Source organism: Struthio camelus, chromosome 7, assembly GCF_040807025.1.
Source record: "Struthio camelus isolate bStrCam1 chromosome 7, bStrCam1.hap1, whole genome shotgun sequence".
Lineage (NCBI taxonomy): Eukaryota > Metazoa > Chordata > Aves > Struthioniformes > Struthionidae > Struthio > Struthio camelus.
In genome coordinates this window covers 1,855,332-1,868,397 of record NC_090948.1, presented here as the reverse complement: position 1 = coordinate 1,868,397, position 13,066 = coordinate 1,855,332, and the positions used below count along the sequence as shown (strand labels likewise).

General features: G+C 35.8%; 1 protein-coding gene across 5 annotated transcripts in view; it reads left to right on the top strand.

Moving 5' to 3' along the window:
• Nucleotides 1–13,066, top strand: part of GLRX3 (glutaredoxin 3) — a 26,235-nt gene extending 13,169 nt beyond the window's left edge. For all 5 annotated transcript variants that reach the window (XM_068951388.1, XM_068951386.1, XM_068951389.1 and 2 more), the window contains 7 exons: nt 1,649–1,821; nt 1,921–1,982; nt 4,702–4,759; nt 6,681–6,733; nt 7,918–7,957; nt 8,036–8,128; nt 9,606–13,066. In XM_068951388.1, coding sequence (XP_068807489.1) covers nt 1,649–1,821; nt 1,921–1,982; nt 4,702–4,759; nt 6,681–6,733; nt 7,918–7,957; nt 8,036–8,128; nt 9,606–9,656 — 530 coding nt within the window. In that variant the 3' untranslated portion in view covers nt 9,657–13,066. The remainder of the gene's footprint in view (nt 1–1,648; nt 1,822–1,920; nt 1,983–4,701; nt 4,760–6,680; nt 6,734–7,917; nt 7,958–8,035; nt 8,129–9,605) is intronic.

Below are 13,066 nucleotides of genomic sequence, written 5' to 3'. Positions count from 1 at the left end.
GTTATCTAGGAGGCTTTTTTGCTCAGAAGGGATGTGCATGAAAGCAGCAGTGGCAGGTGTTAAAATACTTCAAGGTAAAGACTGCATGTTAGAAATGAAGCAAAACTTCAGAATGTTTCAGTGTGTTGCTACATATTTAGCAGTTTTTCCTGATTAGCATTGTTTTCATAGCAGGGTGGATAAGCTGTGGGGGAACAGTGGAGTTGCAAATCAAGATTTGATCATCAGTCCTAAAGATCAACTCCTTGGCTTCCTTGTGTTGTAAAGTACAGCAGACCTTCACATCTGTTCCTTTATGGAGTAACTCTCTGCAGTCTACTCTGGAACATCTAGCGAGCTCTGTCCTCTCCAGAGGAGCACTTGCGATGCTGTCCATGGAAGCTGCTAAGTGGAGGAAGGTGACTTTGGATGTCAAAGTCTGATGTTGCTTTTCAGGTTACCCCATAAAGAATGGGGGTGTTGGCATGAAGGATACAGCCTATGTGTGTTTGGCTTGTTTAGAAGAGTTTCTGTAGGGATTTTTTTTTTAAAATAAAATAAGAAATAAATTGGATTTAAAAAAGGTTGGATTTCAGGTTTCACTTTTAATGAGTGAGAATGGTGCATTTAAAATAGAGAAGAAGGAGAATTGTTCAGAAAATAAAATTTTGTATGAATTTCCCTTTAGCGGAAGAAGATTTATGTGTTCCTAGACTGCAAATTTTGTAGTATCCCAATCTTCATACATACAACTTTTTACATCATAACTAAGCACTTTTTTCTAAGAAAACTATAATATTATGTTACAGGAGGGAAAAACTCCTTTCCAAGTCTGGCTACATAATAGATTTATAAAATATGGATGTTTACATTCTAACTTTCACTTACTTTCCTGATGAGAAATTATTGTCAGAATAGGACATAATCAAAGTAGGTTACAAAAGGAAAACAAAATTCTAGTACATGAGTGTCGTTATGGTAGTCAAATTACATTGTTTACTCATGAAAGTAAACATTGAAGAAAAAGGAATCTGTCTTCTGTTGTGAAGTAGAAAGGAGATGCTCTTGAAGCAGAGGTAATAAAGAAAAAAGGTAAAAGCTAAGTTTCTAAGTTGAATCATTGGCATGGTAGTGGGTTTGAATCATAGTTCCTGCTTTGTGTCAACTTCATCCGCTTTTGGTGTGGAAGAAGGTTATTAACTGGAGGAAGAAATGACAGTCAGAGAAAACGATGTGCAAGTCACTGTGGAGGAAGTGAAAGAAGGCTACTGAAGATACTGTTAAGGTCATTGAGGAGCTTTTCTTTATGAATGGAGAAGAGTTGGCAAGAGAAAGAATAAGGGAATGCGTTGAATTTTGCCTTAACTGTATGTTGGATCAACAGGGAAGTACATGAAGATTACTTACTGTGTAGTGCTCTATGTAGAGAAGCTCTAGACTTACCAAACTATTCAATTACTTAGGTTTTATAAGCCTAGTAATAAACCAGGTTTATTTTTTGCCTCTTTATAATATTTGGGGATATTAACACAACAAAGAATAATACACTAGAGCTGTTGGTGGGAAGTTATTTCCTGAAAGATTTGCATTTTTTAATGAGTAAAGTTTAATACAGACATGGGAACGCTTTGTTTAAAACTATATGTAATTCCTCTTTTTACATTTGCAGGCTTCAGCAAACAAATGGTGGAGATACTGAACAAACATGGTATTTCATTTAGCAGTTTTGATATTTTTTCTGATGAAGAAGTTCGTCAGGGGCTGAAAACGTATTCTAATTGGCCAACTTATCCACAGTTATACGTAGCTGGAGAGCTTATAGGTGGACTGGATATTGTCAAGGTTGGAAATTGAGAAATTTCTTAATCTTGCTAGTTACCAGATGAGTGTTTTTCTTTTTCATATCTGATTTTCTTTTTTTCCTCCCTGTAATCTCCCTAGGAACTCGAGGCTTCTGGAGAACTGGACACAGTCTGTCCGAAGGCACACAAGCTGGACGACAAGTATGACCTATTATATCTTTATTTTGAGGGGATTCATTTTTGAGGTTTCCTCCCTATTCATTTATATATGGCAATCTGCTATATAAATTCCTTTTCTCTGACTTTATCAGAAGTAAACTAAGACTTTTCTTTAACTACAGACCTTCTACAGTCTTTTTTTCAAGTTGTTTAATATATTCTGTTTTCTATACAGTAAGCATCTCTTATATAAAGTATTAGTCTATACTGTTCTAATAAGCTTTGCTTATTTTTTTTAGTTTGTTAATTTTAAATTATAAAAATATATGAATTTCTTGTTTCATTTTTAAGAACTTATTTTTAAAGGTAACTCAGAAAACTCTCTCTTCTAAACTCACTAGTAGCTTTTGTTAGCTTTATTTGACACACACTTACCTTCACAACTATGACATCGGCGTAGACAAAATATCTAGGCTTGCCTCCCCATTTTTCTTGATTACCCATGTCCTTCAGTTGCTGTTTTCTTTCACTTTGACAATATGAATGCATGCCGCATCAATAGGAAGCGTGTTGCCTCCTGAGTCGGAGGTAATATCTAGAAGCCAATTTGTCCTCCTTTAACCTTCCCATTTGAAGAAACGCTGCTGTTTGAAATTCTGCCATACCTCAGGCAGACAAGCTCCAGATATGTGACACATCATTGTTAGAGAAGTTGCTAGTATATGGCAGCATTTTTCTCTAGCTTTTGTGTGAATAGTGCCATTGAGACATGCAAAGGAAGGCTGATTTACAAGAAGTAGGCCTGTGCCTTGAAGGCAAATACGTTAGCATAGATTTCCCACTTGCTGTCTGAGGATGGTGAGCATAAGAGTCTTGCTGAGCTCTAGAGGTGACTGGTTCTGGTCCTTTTGCCTTGATAAAGCACAGCTGAGAAATAAAGCAAGCTGTCTCTGTATGGTAATGAACTAGACTTACTTTCACAGGTGCATAATGCCTTTTAATTTGTTCTATCCTTGAGGTTCACGTGTTGTTACTCTTGAAGGATCAGTTGCTACTCTGGTAGGGTAACTAGTAAATTGTTTCACTGAGATCACAAAAAACAATCACTTACTACCTTCTGCAGCTTAATTGAAGTTAAATTATACTTAAAGATGGGATTGTCTCAGTCTATGTCCTTTTTTAAACTTTTAGAAAGCTTCTCTTGGTCTCTCCTCCTTTTGGCAAACTTGCAAAGCATATAACTTCATTGAGTTTGTACGTAGTTTTTTGTTTTGCTTGGTCTTTTTGGGCAAGAGACGGTAACGTGAAATGTCTTCCACTTACCTAATGTGTTTAATAGAATAAAGTTGTTGGTATAGCTCCATGTCTCTCTAGAGAAGCAGCAGCATCTTCTGAACAGGTGTGAAGTTTTCCCAAATTTTGATGTAGAAAATTCACTGGCAAGTCACAAGCTGCTCCTTGTTGCATAGTTTGTTATTCATCTCTTAGATGTATTTGTTTCTCAGGTTAATGCATAGCATTTTGCTGAGGTCTGTCTTTTGTTTTCTGGTGACAACTGGGAAGTGTTTTTCTACAGCACTAATTAGTTTTTCTTTGTACTTACCCTTGTATGCAGTTTCTGGGCAACTAGCTCTCTTCCTAACTGTATTCACTCTATCAGGATATTCACTCATTTAAAAAATAAACAAAAACTGTGGGTTGTTTGAACATGTTAAGACTTAATAAAAGGAAGGAATATCAGTAGTATAACCTATTTAATGCTAAATTCTGTTCCTTTACTCAATGTTTGATCTCTTCCTGTCAGTGAACTGTGTCTGCTTAATTGAAAATCTCCTGGAAAATGAACTCTGCAAATAAGCTTGATTTCACCAAACAGATTTGCTGGCAGCTGGGGAACTGGTCTCCTGTGGCTCACCTTTTGGTGTAATTGTTAGTTTTACCGTTGCTTTTTCCCTTAGCAGCAACTTGGTTGGAAAGAATGGCTTTGTTTGTAGGTTTACACAAGCACAGGCTGTAGGTCACCAACAAAACTTCATTTCAGTTTTATTTTGCAAAGAGCCTGGATTCTCCAGTTTAGAATCATTTTGCATTGTGCGAGTAGTGCAAAGTGACCTTTTATAGAAAATTACCACCTGCCATACACTTTTTAAAAGATAATTTGCCTTTTGCAGGAAACTGTTGGGCAGGAGGCTTTGCTGACTTTTTCCGTCAGTCCCAGCAAACCTTTCCTATAAGGAGAGGGGAGAGAAAAGAAGTGTCTGAGGTGTTATGTGGGTGGACCAAGGATAGGCCAGAAAAAGACAGGGCATGATGAAGCAAAGTGGACCTGTTCCTGAATATCAGTAGTGCCTGGTCCTTTGTGATCTTATAGCTGCTATCCATCAGTCATGATTATTGCTCTATAAAATTCTAACTATTCAATATGTGAAAAATGATGTGTGCTATGTAGTGATATGTGACTGAATATAGATATTGTCTTAAAAATACCCTGAAATGTTCTTCCTTAAATTTATTGCTGCTTGATATTTACAGGTCAACCTAGAAAAGTAAATTTTTGCTCTAAAAGTAACAAAGGTTGTTTATGATAAGTGTAGTGAATGAAATTGAACGATATAAATGAATACATTTGGTTATAGTACTGCTTTAAATTAATTTGGTAAACATGTAAGTTATCTTTTTACTTTTTGCATTTTTTTTCCCTGTTGAAGCATAGGATAATAATTGAGCTGTTCTATGTCTTCCTTTTTCCTACCTCCTGTAGGCTTAAAACTTTGATAAACAAAGCTCCTGTGATGCTTTTTATGAAGGGGAATAAACAGGTAAGGGTTAAAAAATTGTTTGACTAGAAGTGAGTAGAACTGCTGCTCTTCATCATTTAGTGACAGTTATCTTTTCCTTTGTTAATGAAAATTAGTAGTTCTAAGAAGTTATTTACATTTTTTATTTGATGCTTCTATAAGTCATAGAAGAACAGTCCATATTTTTCCTAATTGAAATGTATTGCTGAACTACTGATAGCAGTGTTATAGTACTGGCATCAAATTCCCTGATTTCAGTGACCACTGTCAACTTGATCTACAGTTCTGGTGCAAATGTAAAAACAGTGCATATCCTTTTGGTCTTGGTCATTGATGGTCTTTGCAGATAATGAATTTTCTTTGGATGTTCTGAATGCTTGCTCCTAAAGTCTACCATGCTTGAGGTGTACTCTTTGACTATTACCCAACATGTTAATTCCATATTTTTTGGAATTTCCCTCTGACTACCTAGTTGGATTGAGTGTCCTATACTTTTTAACTTTTTTGACTTTATTATGCTTGCGCAATTGCATTTAAAAAAAAAAAAACTGCTAGATGTTTTCAAGGCTGATGTATAATGCCACATGCCATAAATGATCCACTCCTCTTGCATGCATGGAGTGGTCAGTACCTGGTGTCTTTTCATGCTGCAATTAATTATCTTTCACACTGAAATAAAGCTAGTGGCCTAAGAGAGATGACTGTTTACAATTAGGATTAAAATAGTGGCAAAGTGGCAAATGACTGTAAACCAAAAGGTCATCCTATTTATTTGTGTTGCATGCTTATGCAAGGTAAGCAGGGGATAAGCTCTTCTCTTTTGAACAGCAAGGCAGTGCAATTCCTCCTGCCAAAGTTACCTGAACGACACCCAATTCACCTTAAGCTTTTCATTGGAGTGATGTACCCTAAGCAGTAACTGTATCTAGTGATCAGATTTTGAGACGTTCATACAATGTTTTTTTTAGAAGGGATACAGAAGTAGGAGACTGAGCTCATTCATGGTATTTCTTTCCATTTCATTTTCTCATTCGTTCCCTGAGTCCTCTCTGTGCATTAACAGAAGATACTTGTGAGAGTGTTACAGGCTGTTTTACTAAGCTGTTTCATAAACGCTGGAACCTTGTGGGTTATGCTGCCTTGCTGAAGCAATGGTGGCTCGCTAGTTGTACTTAGGTTTTTAAAACCGCTAGAAGTGCATCTGCTTAGAAGGCTAGTATCTTGCCTGAAGAAAGCAGAGTCTGGGAAAGTTGCTTAATGCATGTTTTGGTTTTGCCCGAGTTACCAGTGGAGTTAAATCCCCAAGAAGAAAAGGTAGTTTGGATTAAATATACAATACCCATCATTTTCTAGACGTTCAGTGTTGCTATACTGCTACTATGGAAAGAGTTCACAGTAGATAATTGAAATTAATAATTGAGAGTAGAAGTTGCTGTACATGCACACAATTTTCAGTGGACTGTAGGAAGCTGCTCTCTCCAAAACGTTAAGTAATGGGTGGAGTATGTTCCGAATAAATCGTATCTTTTTTACAAATGTATATTAGGCATTTGTATTGAACCTACCTATAGCTTTGGCTTTTTGAATGTTTGGAAAATAATGAAGCCTGATTAGTTTTAAAGATAATATTGCCAAACCTGGAAAACAGATGCACCTTGTATCACTTCACCACAACTGAAGTAATAGTGATTATCACTCTTAATACTTACTTTTACTTTAGCAAAGCACTGAAAGAAAGAACTGTTCAGTAGTGCTTGAAGCTCAAAGCGTGAAGTATAAGGAAGAGTGAAAAAGGGATTAGCAGTAATGCTCATCTAGTAAGAATGTTTTTAGCAAAAACTGATGTTAGCTGTAGCATAATTTGAAGACCTGGAATTTTGTAGATTTAAACAACTAAATTTAGCAAAAATATGTTTTAACCGGTGTTTTTCTGCATTTTTAGATGGCAAAATGTGGCTTCAGCAAGCAAATTATAGAAATCCTAAATAGTACTGGGTATGTAAGCTTTATTTAATTTAGGAAGCTATTTCTGTTTTAAAAACTGCAGTTTGTAAATAGCAAGCATTTGGAAAATATTTGTGACAGCCTTTACAAAAGAATCCTTTTCTTTACTTGAAAGTATTTTAAACTATCCCTATGTAGAAACCAATAGTGTAAATCCCTGCTACATTTGCTTGGATACCAAGTTGAAATGTGTCAGATGTTATGCTGCTTAAATACTCGTGAAAAATCACTACTTCATAGTGATCGTCTTGCTCTGATTTAACATTGTGTGCTAGGAGGTTATTGCAACAGTGGATTTCTTCTTTTTGCTGTGATTGTTGACTGTAAAGGAAAAAAAACAAACACTCTTCTCTGAGAAAGTAACTCATCTTAGAGGCCCCCTTGATCTTTCCCTAATCTTGGAGCCTCTCGTCTTATCCAGACTCGGTTTTTCTCTTCAAAGCAACTCTTTCTGTAGTGAGAGATTAACGTTGTCTTCCTTTGAATGAACACATGTTTTATGTGGACCGCTAGTTAGAGGTTAAGTGGTTGTCTTGATTACTAGACCTTAGAAGGAGCTCTTGAGATAATAGCCAAGTAGAGCAGAGCTGTGCATATCAATGTGTATATCAATTCAGAACTAAACAGTAGTTATTCAAATCGCTATCATTGGCCCTAGTGCACCTACTGGGATCCATGTACTTCCTGGTTATTAAAGAGTGCCAGTACTGGGAGTACTAGGAATTGCACACCAAAACTCATATATGAGTCAGCCAGAACTCAGATTTACACTGGCATGATATTTTGGTGTCTTTATGCAAGTAATATATCAAGAAATAGCTGCAGCTGTTGGACCTCTCAATAAAAACTTCCAGAGTTTTTTAAAGCTATTTAGTGAACACAATTATTTTGAACACATCTTTTACAATAAGATCCAAAGGTATTCAGCTCCATTTTTAGCACAGCGTGGTGTCATCTGTGCGTTATAAGGAGTTTCCCATGAATCTAGACATCTTTTACTTTAGTTTTTGGTGCTTAAGTAGCTGACTTTTTTTTTTTTCCCTCTTTGTTTCTTAGTATATGTTAATTATATCCTGGATGATTTGGAAGCTAGCTTTGTAAACATAAATGTTACGAAATTTTGTGGGTCTTGCATTGCAAAAGTCCATAGTAGATCACTTTTTTTTTCTTTCTAGTGTTGATTATGAAACGTTTGACATATTGGAGGATGAAGAGGTAACTGTCTTTCCTACATTGTGGATTTCATTGTTACTTTTACTAAAGCAGAAGTTTACATTTAAGATTTTTTCTTAGGTGCGGCAAGGACTAAAAACCTATTCAAACTGGCCAACGTATCCTCAGTTATATGTAAAGGGTGAACTTGTTGGAGGGTTGGATATTGTTAAGGTAAGACGGGGAGAATTTTGTTTGACATGTAAATAGGCCATTTGTTGAGAACTGTAAAAATGTTTTTCTGACTATAATATACAAGAATTCCTGTGTAGTGGCCTGAGATTTTGAAGTCGAATGACTTGATTGCTTTTACTGTGACTTCCATTATCTCAACATATGGTTGAAAGGAGCTTTAAATCTCTAGCGTTCCTATACGCTAAAATGTAGCAGTGAAATGTATTTTCTTGACACCAGTCAGTTACCTTTACTGTAAAGACCATTTTTACCCCGTGGGTGCATTTTTACAGGTTTTTCTTGCTTCTTAGTTTTACTTTTGACATTGCTTTTCTGAAATAAGGTGGGGGAGACGTTTTTTCCTAGCAAACAGTCTCATTCCTGGAAAAAGTAAGGTTTATTGTAGTTGTTTGAACAGACCCTGAAGCAACAAAAATAGATCTGCATCTGTTACTGTGGTTTTTGATTTTTGTAACAGAGCAGGCACAGTGTTCTAAACTCCAAATACTCCTGAGCCTATTCTTGTCTGAATGGTTTATAGCCAATTCCTCAGACGTTGTAACTCTTGGGAAGATACAATCAATAAATCTCATTTAGCTCTAAAAATACTGGTATTACTTAAATTATATAGATTACTTTAATTTTATTTATTTAACAAGTGTGTGGGTTATTTCAGTGATCAGTAAGTGTAGTCCTGGGCATTGCAGAGATGCTGCAAAATACTTTCCTTTCTGCTATTTAAATACAAATTTTCTATTTGCGTTGTTAATAGTGTTCAGTTCACACTGACTAATTTGTATGGGTAGATGAATGTTGTCAGTATTTTAAAATACATTCCATAATGTAGCATAATATGAAATAAAATTGAGACAGAATATCAGCAGTTTTTTTTAAGATAACATGTTGTGGAATATAGAATTATTTCTCTTGAGATGTAGGAAAATAACATATCTGTTTAATAAGTCAAAAGCTATATAATTTGCATTAAACTATCAAGATAATGCAAGCAAATATTTCTTATTTATAACTTCTGAATCTGTCTCGTTTGTTTTAATGTATGGTAGGAACAAATTCTATCAATGGATGTCACTTTTTCATTTTGGGGGCGGCATTTTGAATGTTGTAAAATGTTGTGTGTACCTGCAAAATATATCTGAAAGGGGAAATAATTTACCTCATAAAGTAGTAACGTGGCGTTCCCCTCAGGAGGAGGGAAGAGGGGCATATCCCCCCCCCCCCATACATACACACAAAGGAAGTCCTCTTTTGCTAAATGGATATAAAATAGAATTTAAATACCGTATTATGAATGTTAAATAGTCTTGGTTGAGAGGGACCTCTAGTGGGTCATTTAGTTCATCCCTTTAATAGCCAGTGAATTATTTTCTTATACATGAACCGTCTCTATTGAAATCTTGTTAGTGTAATCACAAAATATACATAGAGAATTATTATTTTTTTATATATTTCTTCACAGGAACTAAAGGAAAATGGTGAACTGTTGCCTATTCTGAAGGGAGAGAATTAATGCAAAAGGACATCAATGGGAACTGAAATACTTGGAAAAATTATTCGTGTATAGATTATACTGGAGCAATCCCTGACTTAGCCCCGTGGAACCAATCAGAAGTAAATGAAGGTTCCTTACTGGCTCTGTATATTTCACAAGAACATGCTACTTACGAAAACACATGTTTTCACTGAAGATATGAAATTGTCAACATCTTCAAATTCAATTAAAATGTAATGCTGAAAAAGTTTGGAGTTTTTATTATACTCTTTGTACATATTCATTGTATCTAGACATTTAACAGTGGAATAATGACTCCACTGTGCAGCGCACAACCACAGGACTAAATTGTATCTGGTTTTGGACTCAGCTTCCATTAGGAGAATATTAATGGGAATACCTCCGTAGTATGGAACATAATAATTTTCTGTGTCTCAGCTAATAATTGTTTTCATGTCTAGCGAGCAAGAATAACGCTACTGATACTGCACCTAGTATTCCTAGTGCACCATTAGGAGTTTGTTGTTAATAAGTTTCAGCTGTGTACTTTGCATCTTTGTTATCTTAAGTATGTACAGTAACTTCAGGAGTTCAGCCTATTTAAACGTAGCTTTTTGGTTATATTTAGATTACAATGGAAATGAGCCAATAAACGCAATGATTAGGCCAGTCTTCTAGTATATCATCAATGTTACTTCAGTTAGAAGGAAGTGTTTACTTTCTGGACTGTGACTTCTGCAGTTTATACGATTGTGTTAATATATGGATCCTTTGCCTCTGTATTCAGAGGATCTAATTTGTTTTTTAATCCTTCTTTCAATACCTGTAATACTTTATATATTTCTACCACTCAAACTTTAGTAGTTGGAATAGAGTCTAGTAATAGGTTGACCATCAAACCAGCAACAGCACATGTATACTTGCAAACATATACCCTATGTTTTATCTTTGGAGAAATAAAACACAGTTGCATCAAAATGCAGCACAGTCCTTATCATCTGCAGTGCTCAGCTGGAGAGGACCATTTCCTCAAAAGAAATAATGTTTGCTTGTAGTCATTTGAGTTCTTAGTCTCTGTGCTGAGGTATTTATTTTGGAGGCAGTTTTTGTCTGTTTATGAAATATGAAGATATTTCTAGTTAATTACATGTAGACTGCTGTGTATGATAGCCATGCTATTGACTTCTAGCTGAGACATGCCGGTTTAAAATACTTTAAGTGCATTGGCTATAGTCAATGAAAAGGACAAGGATGTCGTATTCTTGGTCTAGAACCTGAAGCGGAGTAAGCTCCATTTATGAAGCCCAGAAAACAAAACTGTGGTGAGCAGAGAAGTGCCCAGCCCTTGCCAATAATAAATTTTGAGCCAGAGTTGTTGCTCAAAGCTTGTGCCGTGCTGATGTTTGTGTTACTTGGGCTTGCAGAGAAACACCAGTGTCTACCTGGGAATCTTGGCTAGAATCTTCCCTGGAGAGTTGCTCCCCTCTCAGGAGGGGTCAGGTCTGAACATGTGCTCTTTAAAATATGACAAGAAGAGATGTCTAATGAGTTATGTGCTGTGAGGTTCTAGGCAGCAGCTGAGAAGGAAGGTTTTGGAGTTAAGTTTGGGCTTTGTTGCTTGAATCCTACCTATGTATATAGGAACCTGAAGCAAAACTGTCATTGGACTTAGTCCATAACTGGTAATGGTTGACTACAAAGCAAAAGGTGTTTATACATAATACAAAAGTCTTAAGATACTTAATTCAATCCAAGTGTTAATTTTCTAGGAATAATTTTGGTAATTGTTTTAAAATCATATATATTATAATTTAAAAACAATTTTAATCTGATCATAAAAAATCTTGTCCCTGTCATGAAAACAAGCCTTAATTGATCTCTCAAAGTGAATTGCAAATGCATCCAGGCAGCTGTCAGTAGTAATCATAACCTACTTTGTTTTTAAAAAAAAAAAAAAAGTATACCAAAAAATTGGATCCCTGTGGTCAAATTAGGAGTTAGAAGCTTTTAATTAAGCAAGTACAAAATGTTGCTTCTTCTGCAATAGTGTTTAAAAAAAAAATCAGAATTCACTATAGTAGAATTTAACTATGCCAGGTTTAGAGTCTACACAGAGTACTTACAGAAGTGTGAAAGACTGCCAATGGATAGCAGTTGTTTCTTTGACAATTTATATTCCATATATTCTGGTGCTACACTATTTATACCAATATGGGAGTCTTACTAAAGTAAAACTACTATGCTACTTTATATACCCTGGACTAATTATTCTTCCTCGGTGATTATTCTTTTAAATTTTTCATGGTGCTAAATTGTGGGTCTCTAACTTGGGGAATTAGCAGCATTTGATATATCTCATAGTTACTCCTTTATCAAAATTCAGTGTAAACTAGCTCTGTATAAGTTAAAGTAATGCTTTGGTGTTTCTTTAGACAAAATAGACTTTCTGGAAACAAGCACTTTAAAAATGGTTAGTTGCAGAAGCAGCTTTGCTAAACAATTTTGTTTCTGGCTATGAGCCCAGTCTATGGCTGGGCTCAGAGTGCCCAGAGGTGGCTGTGCAGCGCAGTGGGATGCGGCTTGGAGGAGGCTGCTGCAGAACCACAGCTGCACACACGGGAACTGGAATATCGCATTCCAGCAGTTTAATGGTATCAATGAGGTGTCATACCTGAATTTTGTGCTAATACTGTTAAAATGCTTTTGAAAATGCTAGTATTTCTGCATAGGGTTTGCACTTTTGCATGGCGTCGGTACACCCCTACAGTTGTGTCATTTAATAATTTGTTCCAAATATGTGGAGACTTTAATATCCCGTAACTAATTTTGGTTAGGATTTTTTGTGTGTCTAAAGAGCTGTGCAACTGTTAAGCTCTAACACTTATTCTTCGTAAAGGGAAGAATCTGTTGGTGGAGGCTGCCTCTTTGTGGTAGAAAACTGTACATTACTCAAGTGCAGTTGGCCTACAATCCCTTGGTACTGCAAAAAAAAAAAAAAAAAAAAGTAGTGAAGTCTGCAACTGTATAAAATGTACTTGAAAACAATTTCAGCCTTATGGCTGAAACCTTACTTCAAGGGAATACTGAGGATAGGTGTTGCTAGTGAACAACTTCTGCCTTCAGGGATAACTGAAGCCCTCTTGTGGAAATAAATTGTCCTTCTGTCATTGGAATAGACTGTTTCTATTAAAATTTTGGCTTTACATAGAATGAAAAAGACAATGGTCATGTAGTTTATCTTCATTTGTAATGAGAGGAAGATGATTTAGTTACATTCAATGAAAGATGAAGTAGCAGGGGGTAAGAAATGCTGAGAAAACTTACACCGTTCACTTCCATAAACAGGGTGTTGCTTCTTATTTCAGCTTTCTGCATGCATGCTCATTCACAGTTGTTGTCTTCTACAAATAAATATGTTTTCTTGGTAA